The sequence below is a fragment of the Sphaeramia orbicularis genome, chromosome 6 (assembly GCF_902148855.1).
Source record: "Sphaeramia orbicularis chromosome 6, fSphaOr1.1, whole genome shotgun sequence".
NCBI classification, from domain to species: domain Eukaryota; kingdom Metazoa; phylum Chordata; class Actinopteri; order Kurtiformes; family Apogonidae; genus Sphaeramia; species Sphaeramia orbicularis.
In genome coordinates, this window is record NC_043962.1 from 36,698,004 (window position 1) to 36,711,355 (window position 13,352).

General features: G+C 37.6%; 1 protein-coding gene across 1 annotated transcript in view; it reads right to left on the reverse strand.

Moving 5' to 3' along the window:
- rfwd3 (ring finger and WD repeat domain 3) overlaps positions 1-12,140 on the reverse strand; it is a 20,057-nt gene extending 7,917 nt beyond the window's left edge. Inside the window, exons 1-9 of the mRNA XM_030137071.1 lie at positions 11,928-12,140; positions 10,177-10,463; positions 7,683-7,945; positions 5,641-5,696; positions 3,460-3,657; positions 3,269-3,360; positions 1,577-1,691; positions 1,143-1,383; positions 1-24 (exon numbers count right to left, since the gene is read on the reverse strand). The exon at positions 1-24 is cut by the window's left edge and continues 127 nt beyond it. Of these exons, the coding sequence (XP_029992931.1) occupies positions 1-24; positions 1,143-1,383; positions 1,577-1,691; positions 3,269-3,360; positions 3,460-3,657; positions 5,641-5,696; positions 7,683-7,945; positions 10,177-10,463 (1,276 nt within the window). The 5' untranslated portion in view covers positions 11,928-12,140. The remainder of the gene's footprint in view (positions 25-1,142; positions 1,384-1,576; positions 1,692-3,268; positions 3,361-3,459; positions 3,658-5,640; positions 5,697-7,682; positions 7,946-10,176; positions 10,464-11,927) is intronic.
- Between the last annotated feature and the right edge of the window lie 1,212 nt (positions 12,141-13,352).

A 13,352-nucleotide genomic window follows, 5' to 3' on the forward strand; every position in this document is an offset into this window, starting at 1 on the left:
CACTCACCTTCTTCACACCACAACCTGATGGAGGACAGAAAAAAATTGCTGTTTTTCTGGCGAGTATTCTCATGTACAGCTGCGTGTCCCTTGAAATTAGATTGGGTTAAAACTATACTTTGAAATTTAACAGTAATTAACAGTGCATGACTCTTCCTGTGTTCTTATCTATAGCAGCTCAATGAAAGACACTAATAGCATCCTGATGCTTGTCGCTGTGATTAAAAAGTCTCTGTGTTGCTTTGTAGTGTCACCTTTATGGAAATCATCTGGTACAAGGGAAGAAAAAAAAAAAAAGAAAAAAAGCTCTAATTATTTTACAGAATTTTCAATCTTGTTAAAGCTTTAATGAGCTGAGTGATTAACAAGTAGGAAAAATGCACAGAAACATTGCTCAGAACAATTAACTACATTGTTGTGAGGTGGTGGTAATGCAAAAGGAGCAAAGCTTATAGAACGTGTGCTTATACAAGACACATGAAAGCTTCAAAGCCAGGAAAGGGAAGAGGGGGTTTAAGTCTATATGAGGAAAAAAGGAAAAGAGAAAGGGAGAGAAAGAGACAAAAGAAAGAAAGATTAACCCTTTCATGCACAGTGGTCACCACAGTGGACAGCTATTCTACAGCTGTTCTCTTGTATATTCATGGATTTTATCAGTCAGTACAGTGGACACTTATGCATCATCACATACAGTGCAGTTCATACCGTTACTGTAACTATGCTGTTCTTGATAAACCTGATCTGCAGTAACATGTTTTAGTATAAATCAACAAAACAGGGTCTTTTGAAGCAAAGAAACACGTATTTAAAACCTAATATCAGAAAGTGATATGGAAAACTATGCAATAAAAAACATTTTTAATGCTGCTCATCAGATGTTTTCCCACATTTTAACACACTCTACTACTAGTTATTATTTATTTCATGGAGATAATATGTAAAAAAAAAAAAAAAAAAAAAGTTAAATGCATGGGGTCCGGCTGACTCCTAAAAAAAAAAAAAAAACCAAAAACTAAATTGCATGGTTTTTTCATGCCTAAAGAGGAATAAAAACGCTCAGGAAAAATATCTTGACTAAGGTTTGCATAATTCATGCATGAAAGGGTTAAGGGGGGAAAAAAAAAGAAGAAACAAAGACTGACCAGGAACCAGTGTGGAGTGAGGGGAAGGCTGTGATGCCAGCAAACAGCTCAGAGGTTCACAGTAGGATAAAACCCTGCAGCCTCCAGCCTGAGACATCAGCAGTGCTTTGGAGAATGTGTACTGAGCAGCTCTGGCTCCGTCCGGCCTCTGAGATGAACCGAGGAACAGCGAAGACGAGGCCGCGGAGGAGGAAGAAGGAATTAAGCTCCTGCCAGTCTGAGCCATCAGAGTTTTCATCTCCTAGAGAGAGAAGACATGGCACATAAAAGACGAAGTCAACAATATGACCACTATCTGAATCCAATGTTTTTTCATTAACAGGTTAATGGTCTTTTTTTTTTTTTTTGAGAGGGTGGGGGTGTAAATAACTAAATAAATAAAAATCAACCACCTACTCCAAAGTCTGAGAAAAAGCAGCTCTTTTTACTGATACCTGTAGCTCTTTTTGCATTTGTCCACACTGGTTGGTGACCACCTGTAGCCTCAGTTTGTCCTGAGCTGATTCCAGTTCAGCTTTTCTCCTCAGGGACTGCTCCTGTTCCAAAGCCCTGCAAATACAAACAAAGCACCTTATTTAAATGCAGTTAATTACATTCAAAACACAGTAGATTGTGAATAGCTTTGTTGGCACTTTAACATGAGCACAACAGATGCATTATGGGTGTAGAATCTCTTAATGAATGTACACTAGTGCTGTCAAAATGAATGTGGTAAATATACCAAATAATTTGACATATATTTAATGCTTTATCAAATCTAAACACAACTATGATAAGTTTTTGTTCATTACATTTCTTTTTTTTATTATTATACAGTTTTAGTCTCTGGTTCTTTTTTAAAATTTCTTATTCATCAAATACAATCTGATTATGACATTTTAATATATTTTGTTTACAACACTGTATGCACTTAGTCAACACTATTTAATGCTGCAGAAACATAAATTAAAAACGTTTCAAAGGGGTAAATCTAAAAAATAAGTATGTGGCTGCAACCTGTGTGAACGCACTGCTAATAAGTACAACTGTAACAGGGCCTGGCCAAGCAAAAGTGAACATCCGGGTCAATTTATATTTTCTCTATCTCTATCTATTTTTCTCTCTAACAATATTTTGATTACTCAGCATGAAAGACATATATCTCTGTTTTCTAAGACTGCATTTGTTTCATTTGTACCTGAATTACAACTAGATATATAAGAAAATATATGAAAATACAGTGTAAATTAAGAACAGTAAAGGTTATAAATGAATGTATACAGCGGAAATTCAGAATGTAAATGACAATGTGTAAATAAATATGTTCAAAATATATGCCTGTGTCTAATCTTATATTTCATAATAATCAAATACTATAATGATTTTGAATGTTATTTATCTGTTTTTTTTTTTAATAGCAGAAAGATGTGCATTAAATATAGTAATGAAACATATGTGGCCTAAACCTGATAATTTTATCAGTATCTTAATAAAATCTTTGATTATTATTCTGGTGCATCACACTGAACAAACACCTCACTCTGTTACTTTTTTTGGATTCTTACTCTGTTACCATGAATTAACGTCTTTTAAAACTAAAATAAAAATGATATCAGTTTCACTTTTGGATATAATGTACTCTCATATATTAAGAAAAGGGTGGTATGTTAAATATTTTCACTTTCCTTGAGGAACAGCCCGGTTTGGTGTTTTTTCCAAACCTTGAATAACTATCGTATATTTTCCTCACTCTGTTACCTTGTCAATGATGATAAATTCATGTTTTTATTAAATATTTTTGATTATTATTCCTTAATGACATGTTATAGTACTTGCTTAGACCTACAATTTGAGTTATCGTCGCTGTTAAATTAATTTTTAAAAACAAATATGGAATGACTAGTATTGCTGCACAGTGCTTTCTCACTCCATTACTCGCTTGGCCAGGCCCAACAGTGTTCTAAAAACATCTTGATGCAGACTTAAAAAAAAAAAAAATTTCCAGAACTTTGAGAACTGGGGGTGTGTTCATTATACTGGATGTTTGGTTAAGATATTGCAACCACACCTAATCATCTTATCTAAGCATACTGGTTACAAGTCTGAATTTTCAGCATGCTAGCGGAGAATCAGAAAATATTACTCACCGTTTTAAGCTCTCCTGCTCAGAGTTGTCAAGCGCTCTAAGCCTTGTAACGTACAGCTTTACAATGTCAGAACGTTTTGCTTTCTTGTTGCACTGAACACAAACAAGAGAATATGCAAGTCATGATATCTGACAAGTGTACAAACACAGGGCTGGTGTAATTTCCTGGGAGACTACAGTAGTGTTGCTGACCTGTGGACATTTCGCAGCTGGGCCAGCAGCTTTCAACCACCGCTGGATGCAGGTGAAGCCGAAGAGGTGTCCACAGCGTAGAGCAGAGGGTCGGTGTTCACCTGCTGCCGTCCACGCCTCAAAGCAGATGGTGCACGTGTCGCCTTCTCCTTCCTCAGTGTGCAACAGCTGGATAGGAGCCGGAGCTGCTGGGGCTGGCTAGATGTGAAAAAGAGTGTTAAAGTGACAAATTTAAGTAAAAATGCAAATGAAATTCAAGTAATACAGACTGTATGTTTTTAGCCTCTAGAGCTCTAACTCTAGAGAAAGTGCCGGTGGTGTACAGGGTGGGGAAGCAAAATTTACAATATTTTGAGGCAGGGATTGAAAGACAGTGTATGACCAATTAGTTTATTGAAAGTCATGATAATTTATTTGCCATAAGAAAATTGACGTAATAGCAAATGTTTTTATTCTATGTGTCCTCCTTCTTTCTCAATAACTGCCTTCACACGCTTCCTGAAACTTGCGCAAGTGTTCCTCAAATATTCGGGTGACAACTTCTCCCATTCTTCTTTAATAGTATCTTTAAGAAAGTCAACATTGCTGTGTGATGTTCTATTGGTAGCATGTTCTAAAACGCCCCAAATAGCATAATCCAGAGGGTTTAGATCCGGGCTAGAAGGCGGCCATAAACATGATTCCCAAAAATTGCTAAAGTTGGATTTGTTGCTGTTGTCAACAAATGTTTTGGTGTTCTTGTGTAAGATTTTAACTTCAGATCATATTTTACTGCATTTCTAACGGTCTTGTTGTCTACCTCAAGTTCAATTGCCATTTTTCTCATGGATTTGGTTGGATCCTTTAGGATTTTGGATTTGAGAGCTTTAATAAAAGCTTTGGTACGTTTTTTGTTGCTTCCTCCACTTCCAGACTTTCTCATAATAGTTTTGCTCATAGTCATTCTCTTCTTTACATTATAAACAGTCTTTATGGACACTCAAACTATTTTTGAAATCTCCTTTGGTGTGACGAGTGCATTCAGCAAATCACACACTCTTTGACGTTTGCTTTCCTTATTACTCATATGGGCAAAAGTTTCTGAAAAGGTATGGATAATAGTGTTAGGTATGATTATGACATCAATATATGTTTGGTTTCAAAACAATTGACGTAGTGCCTGCTGAGAAAAAACAACTAAATGTTCATTGTAAATTTTGCTTCCCCACCCAGTAGGTGTGTTAATAATATGTACAAGACAAAATATGAGCCAGAATTTCCAGTTTCACCCAGAGCTGCTACAGCCAAATCATTTATTAACTCTTTTTTTGTGTGTCATATGTGATGGCAAACTCAGTATCTTCGTATGTTGGATCTTTGGCTGGACGAAATAAGAAAATATGACCTCAAATAAAAAACTGGTTGTAAATAAAAATACGAGAGAAAAATAAAGTTGGCTAAACTGTGTTACCCCTGTTGTGATTCTTAGCACTAGCCACTGCAGGATTCCCAAAGTTACTACAAAGTTGGAGAGCAGCTAAGATGGAGGTGATAAGTTAGAATAGTTCAGGGACGCCCATATGCCAGAGAAACACAAGACACTTATGATGAATGATATGAGGCTCTGAAATGGTTAGTTTGAGTTTTGCGCTGGTTTTACCAAAGAATACAGGCCTGCCTAAAAATCTGTATCCATTTACTTATGTTATTTTTTAGAATATTTTCATTTCTTTTTTTTTTTTTTGCTGTCATACCGTCCTTCCCCCATAGAAAACTGAAGCCCTGAAGTGCACTTAAATCTACCAAACTTCCTCATCAGAATAACCCATTTACTATTTGAGAATTACAATAAGCAAGCGCAGGATGCAATTATTCGTGAGTATTACTGGCAGCCATAAGCTTCTCCTCCCTTACAATATTTCCATATTAAACAGAAAAACACTAAAGCTTCATATCCCTTCTGTTCTTTCACCTGTACTGTAATACTCTCTAATATAACATTACAAGGTACTTATGTGTCCCTGTAAAATCTAATCTGCTACATGTTTCATTTGCACAGCTTGTTCTTGTACAACTATTATATGACTGATGTTATTTTATTCTTTTAGATTGATCAAGTGAATAAAACAAAACTTGATGAGAAACTTTTAGAATAAAAATCCTTTTGGTATGAGGATGTGACAGAGAAGGTCTGATAGTTACCAGGACGTTCTGATTCTGTCCTTCTGTCCTTTCGCTGCCTGAAGCTGAACTGGAAGCTGAAAGGGGAAAAAAATTCAAGGTAAATAAAAATCAGACAAGGTTTTGAACAATCACAGAAAACAAACTAAAAACGCACTGATCGCTGTGAAACTGACCACCTACGTAAACTGTTTTATAACTTTTCTTATAAAAACTTTGACTATTATTTACTGGCTACTCAACAAACACGACAACAAATGTCAGAATAAACAACAGAGTCGTTTTGTACGAGGGCCAGCACCAGCTCATGGTGCCTAATGCCACGTTTCCACTACGTGGTATTGGCTCGACTTGACTCGACCTTTTTTGCGTTTCCATTACGAAAAAGGGCCTGGACTCTGGTACCCGGTATTAGTTTTTTGGTATCACCTCCGCCGAGGTTCCAAGACTGGGGACCAGATACTAAAACGTGATGTATAAACACTGCAGACCACTCAGTCAGAGAGTTGTCTCTGTGACCCGCCGTTTTACAAAAAACAGATGCAGACGTTTACAGTAAATATAGCGGTAGGTTAATCCACATGATGACAGCCTGCAAAACTACACCATGGTTTGTCGAGGAGATTCAGACATAAAAATTCAGCGTGAGCTTGACGAGACAACACACAACAAACGAGTTTATCAGCAACTCTGAGCAGACGACATGGAAGTAACGCGCCACATCGCTATGACGTCCAGGTACTGTAAAGTCACTAGTATCCTGTAATGGAAACGGTCTCCAGGAATAGGACCAGGTACCCGAGTCGAGTCGAGTCGAGCCAAGCCAGTTCCACGTAGTGGAAACACAGCATAAGATGAGACTTAAACCCCCCCCCCACCCCCCACCCTCCACACACACACACACACACACACACACACACACACACACACACACACACACACACACGGAGTGTTCTGGGTCTCGTCTTAAAACCCACTTTTATTCTCAGGCTTTTAATTCCACTTGAGTTGTGTGGTCCTCCATGTGTTTTATTTATTTTATTACTTTTATTTATCTGATTTTATTATTTTATTTATAGCATTGTTTTAGTTTTATGTACTTATTTATTGTTTTAGTGTATTCTCGTTTATTTGGTCTTACTGGTTTTTGTTATTTTCATGAGGACTGGTAGAGCTAAATATAGAATATTTGTTTCATTGTTTTTACAATTCTACGTGCATCACTTTGGAAACGTTCTTGTTGTTTAAAGGTGCTATAAAAATAAAGTGGACTGGATTGGATTGGACCAAAAGCCAAATGAAAAACAAAGTGTAGAATATCTCACTTCATTATTTCAGTGCATTATCAACACTGTAGTTCTAGTTTACATGATTACTCACAGCACAGTTTATCAGCCTGGCAGTACTACTGCAGAGACATGTGACATTCATTTCACTTGGCAAAGCACCTCCAAACATTCAGCTCTTGTTTGTCATTCATAGTTAAGAACTTCAAGGCTGACAACACATCAGCATGTTGGTGTGGCTGTGGCATTACTGTCACTGAGCCTGTGATGCAAAACATGATTCAGCTTGTACATAAATTTAAGCTGATTTACAGTTGGAATCAGAAGTTTACATACGGTGTATACATGCGAGACTTTTCCTTTTTTAGGTCAGTTACGATTATCAAAATTATTTCTATTTGCTAAATGCCACAATAATGAGAGACAGACAATTTTTTATTACTTTCTTCATAGACATTTCCTTAGTACGTAGTAGCAATGCCTTTAAAGTATAAGACTTCATCATGTGATCTGTGCATTGCTACAGCAAATATTTCTGCAGCTTGGTGCATCCTTAAATCTGGAGACATTTTGCTCAAAATAAATGGAAAAAAATAACACAAACCATTATGCAAATCCAACTAAAACTCTTAGCAGGCGGCTCAGGTGAACTAGTAATTATGATGCACAGCATGTAATCACCATGTCTCTGTTTTGACATCTGTTACACTCTCCCACTATGGTTTACAATGGCAAAAACACAGACTAAATAGATTTAGCGAAAGTGCTTAATCTCACCAGCTTCCTGTGCTTCTGTGGTGTTGAGGTGAAGACCTACAGATGAAACAGGTTGGAGGGTCTCTCCTGAAGCAGCAGCAGCAGTAGAGTTGCTTTCATTAGCCCCCTCCTCATCCTCATCTTCTTCATCTGACTCACTGACCTCAGTGGTGCTACTCGATTCCGGATCGGCCACGCTAGCAGCTGGGGCTCGGAGCAGGAAGTCTGGAAAGCCTCTTGAGGGTGCGGCAGTTTGACTGGGGTAGTGGACTCTGAGGCCCTGCCTGGAGATCACATACAGGTTTAATATTTCAGAAAGACGGTGAAATAAATACAACAGGTATATGATACAGAGCTGGTGAAATTCTGTAGTTCCAAGGAAGGGAGCTTCAAAGTTTTCTTTCATATCTCCCTTAGCAGTGGATACACTGTGACAGCAACATCTACAGTGACACACCATCCCACTATCTAAAACAAAGAGTGGGTGGCCCTGTCAATATGTCTGACTATCCTTGGGAAAAATGATGAATCCAAACTTGCTGCCACTGTCTGATCCACTTCTAGATTTCGTATTCACATGGCTGAATCAAAAACATTGTAAAGTGCTTTTAGTGCCAGTGAGGTAGAAAAGCACTATATAAATGAAAGCCATTAATCATTTATGCTCAGTCTGCATTTTGTCATCTCCTCATCCCCAATTCTGTTGTATTTCTGGTGATTAGGAATATCTTTAACTAATTTCATTTCAGGCACAAATTGTTAAAATATTATCATGTAAAACTTAACCATTTATCTGCCTTGCACAAACATTATTTAAACATTTTTCTTTTCTTACAACTGAGAGTCATGCCAATAAATAAGTGGACAGAAGGGTGAGCATGACCAACTTGCAGTTTCAATATAACAAGGATTTTTGTTTCCATTTTGTAACCAGTAGCATATATTGATTTTTTTATTCCAATTCTCACAAGCAGAGGTGATTGCAAAAAAAAAAAAAAAAAAAAAAATCTCAAGCCTGAAAATTTTTCTTCAGGCAGGGCCATGTGGAATGGGTCATCGGCGGGCCTACATTCAGCAATTCACAGGTTTGCACAGGAGCGGACCAAATTAAGAAATCATAGGTGCCTGAGCAATAAGGTTGTGTAGCCCTCAACCACCCAACTCACACTGAATATACATCATGTAGAGGTGGATTCAGGGGGCCCTCCCCCCAGAAAATTTTGAAAATTATAGCACCTAAAGTGCCTTTTAATGCAATTTCTGATGGAAACTACTTATTTGAGTATTGCACAAATACCATGCAGTTCTGCTCATTAATCCACCACTGGATCTGCATCAGGAAGTATGAGCTGAGCTTTCAATGGTGATGTAACAGCGCTTGGTTTTGGCTTTCACTTCCCCATAAATAAGAAGTCAGGGCTAAAAAAACATTAATACATATAGTCTTACTTTTTCACTGCTGTTTAATTCACATTGGACAACTAACTCTATATCTAGAACCACTTTGGACAAAATTTACATATTTTTAAAATATACAAGACCAGCTTCATGTGGTGTCATCAGTATTTAATGAGAAGGGACAATTGTGCAGCTTGTCTGCCACCTGTTTCTTAAACTGGGGTGCAGTACCATGTCTAATAAAACAACTGGATGCCTGTCAGGAGAGTGACAGATGAGAAAGCGCATTTTTGTCTTCTGCTAATATTTTGCAGAGGCTTACAATGGGCTGGGACAGAGTGAATGCCAAATCATATTCTGCTAAGAATGAACAGACGCAAATTTTTTGTTCGACAACACGATCGGTCATCGAAGATGGGATATATGATGTGACAGCTGTCACTCCCGGTAACCGGGTAACATGTTGTGATGTACACACAGCAGCTCTGTGGCTAGGGTCGGCTTCATGCAGTGAAAGTACTTTTTTACAGCTCACTACAAATTTCAATGTGTGCAAGTATAATGTACAAAAACAAACACCCGGTTGTCTTAAGTTTTTGCACCACCTGCCATAAGGCTTTCCATTCTTTCCCACCTCCTCTATCCATGTAAGCTACATTTGTAGCCACAGGTGCCCTGCTGACAGAAGCGTGGCTGCCAACATGTGCCAAATGGCCCCTCTGACCATACTCCAGTGTGAGTAACACTGGAGGCAAGCTGGGTGAAGTGTCTTGCCCAAGGCCACAAAGGACAGAGCAGGATTCGAACCACCTACCCTTCGGTTATTGTACGACCAGCTCCACCTCCTGAGCCATGGCCGCCATGTCCTCAAAGTAATAATGTTGTGAACTATCTCAGAGTATCTCGGGTGTTTTTCCATAGCTGGCCTTTTGAACACTGTAGTTACACCTTCGCAGACCCAATAAATAACACAGAGATTCTCTTTTGACCTCTTGTTATCTCTATTAATGTCAAGGAAAGATGTAAGGCCATATTGTTTTGGGCTTTTCAGCTGCAGCTGTTGAGTGTAAAGCTCATTTATCAGTGCTAAATGCACATGTTGGTATATTAAACACACCTGACTCTCCTACGAAGAGGTGGAGTATCAACACTGCTGCCCACTGCTCTCTGACTGAACGCCCAAGTGGCAGGAAGCCGAGGAGGTGCCGTTTGTCCTCTTCTGTCATCATCATCCTCCTCATCCACCTCTGTGCTGCTGCCAGAGTCTGAGATGACGTGTGGTTCATTGTTGTTCTCAGCCTGGCCTGCAGCTGCAGCTGCAGCAGCACCAGAGGCAACCTCCAGCTGGCTGCTGTGTCGTCCTCCCTGAATTTCCACTGGCAAGTCTACCTCCATGGCTTCCATCTGCACAGCAAAAAAGTAACACAGGTACAGTTTGGATCATTTTATATGTTAAAACAAACATAACACAAGTAAGTAGCTCATCTCCTTATTTATGGATGGACAAACAGACGGAAAAAACTGGTTCCACTGTAGTGAATGAGGCGATGTCTGTCCATCACCACTAATATTGCTTCCTGTCTGGACCAGGCTTGGACACATCTCTCATCTAACCATGCCCCCACGTCAAAAAGAGGCCACAATGTTTTGTAACCACAGAAAAGTTTTATAACCACAAACAAAGTTTTGTAAACGCAGAAAGTGTTCTGTAAAAGCAAAAAATAATGGATTTTTTATATTTACTGTCCCATCTACAAAAATATAGGGGATGCACTTCTATTTATGTTGATTTTTTTTGACTGAATGATTATTAAAAACGTGAGTTGAAACTCTTCACTAAGGGATGCTTTTTGTAGTAGGTTTTACTTGCCAAACTAGGGAGGGAGGACACCATATTTTGGCTAAAGGCTGTGCTATACAAACACTGCGGCTTTGCCATGAAATTAAAAACTTGACGGCTGTCAGTACAATTTTTGGGACTTTGTAAAACAATGAAAAAACTAAATCAGATCAGCCATGTCCTCTTCTGACATTTGTTCACAGTTTGAAACATAAAACAAAACAAAACAAAAAAAAAACATAAATCAACACATTACACGTCACACTGTGGCTTAAAGTAAAACGACTGCAGAAATTAGATACAGATGTAGATAAACATGGAGCTAGAAATAATTATCGGAAAGTTTACGACGCTACTGCTCTAACCATATGTTGTCCATGTGTAGTATCTGAGTTACCCATCTTGATTAGGTTGATTTTTGCAATTGATAGTCAGTGAAAAGTAACGGTTCACTCCGTGGTCCGTGGGAACATCTACCTATCAGCCGTCCATGAAATCACCTTAATTTAATCATATCGGTTATCTGGAACAGAGCCGCAGGTACTGGAGATCGCTCTGCGGGGCCAGGTGGTGCGTTCCCGGGCGAGGATCAAAACTACTGCCCGAGGTCGATGAGGCCTCCGAGCAAAACAAAACCAAGGATAGCTCTTAAGATAGAACTTAACATGTATTCAACCTCTCGTCTGGATAACTACAAACGAATATATTTATAGAAAAAACAAAGCACAAGAAATCATCTAGCTATATTCTTATTTTAGATGAAGGCTGGTCGGAACTATGGACGTTAGAGCTACTAAAAGACCTTTCATTCTTGACATAATAGATAGAAACATAGAAAAAGGACATGCACTGATACTGGAGACAAACGATCATATATACTTCTAATGCGGCATGTGCTGTGGTTGCTGTAATTATGCGTGTTTGCACAACAAACAAGTTAGTTTATCTTGTTAGCGCGGTTAGCTAGCTAGGTAGCTAAGCTAGCTGACTTGCAGCCGCAGCTTCGCGGGTTTGAAGCGGACACCCACCTCAGAAGAAATGAAGGATTAAGAGCTGCACATCCGACTCTGGAAGCCCGGACACGATAACATGGCCTCCACAACTAGTAAACTATCCAAATGGATCTCACAGTGGTGTATTTATTTTTTTCCCTGATCACATCCGAGTATTATTTCTGTTAACGCCGCTGTTGGGGCTCGAATCTCCCGGCGCCAGTGAACTCTGCCCGCCCCATCCTGCTGTTACGTCACCGCCGAAGATCGTCTAGAGCAGATGAGTCAAACTTGTATTTGGAAAATTTCATATACATAAAAACAAATATACTAAAACACTCCCAAATTTTAAAAATCTTCCTATTAGAATTTGGAAATTATATTAAATCTTTAGAACTCATTTATAATTTTTTAAAAAAAGCACTTGCACCTCGGCTATTTATAAACAATTTTTAATACTGACTGAACTCTCTGTTGCATTTATTTATTTATTTATTTATTTATTTATTTATATTTGTCAGAATTATTATTTTTTATTTATTTACTTTTTATTTTTATTTATTTTTATTTATTTAAACTATTATTTACATATTATGCTTTGTATTTTTAAAACTATGTATTATTTTCTTAAACTTATATGTTCAAATGCTTTTCCCTTTTGACATCATGTTGTTTGTTTAAAATGTTGTACTGTATACTCAAATATTTTCAAAAAAGTTGAGAAAAAAAAAAAAAAAAAAAAAAAAAAGGGGTGTCAAACTTGTCTGCTCCTAAAGGTAGAAGTTGTATTGTCCCAGAACTAAATCCTATTAATACATATGTTGGTAACAGCTGTCCTTTATTGAGTGATAAAGCCACTAACCAATGTATTTGAGAAATTATTCAAAGAGATATTGTTTCCAGACCTGCAGCTGTTTTTTATTGGAATAATATTTACTCTGGCATAGACTGGAAAAACACTTGGATCCTGTCAAATAAATTTATTATTACTAATAAGGTACAATAAATTACTTTTAAATTGATCCATAGATGTTATCCAGTGAAGACCTATCTGGTAAAATATAAAAGAAATATTGATACTCTTTGTTCTTTTTGCAGCAACACAGAGGAAACAATATGTCATTTATTTTGGGATTGCAACTACACACATATATTTTGGATTGATTTAAATAATTTTATAAACACAAAAATGGACTCTTCATGTAAATTGAACTTTCAACACATTTTATTTGGCCTATCACAAATTGATAAAATAACTCCAGAAAAAAGATATATCAACCTTTTGATTATTTTTGCCAAATTTCACATTCATTGCTCCAAATTTGCACATCAACGTCCAAACATAACTGTTTTCAAAGCCCTTTTTTCCAATTATGTAGACGATTTGAGGAACAGCATAAATTCTAAAGCAAATAAAACAAAAAAAAAAATATATATATATATGTCAAGTGTATAATCTTA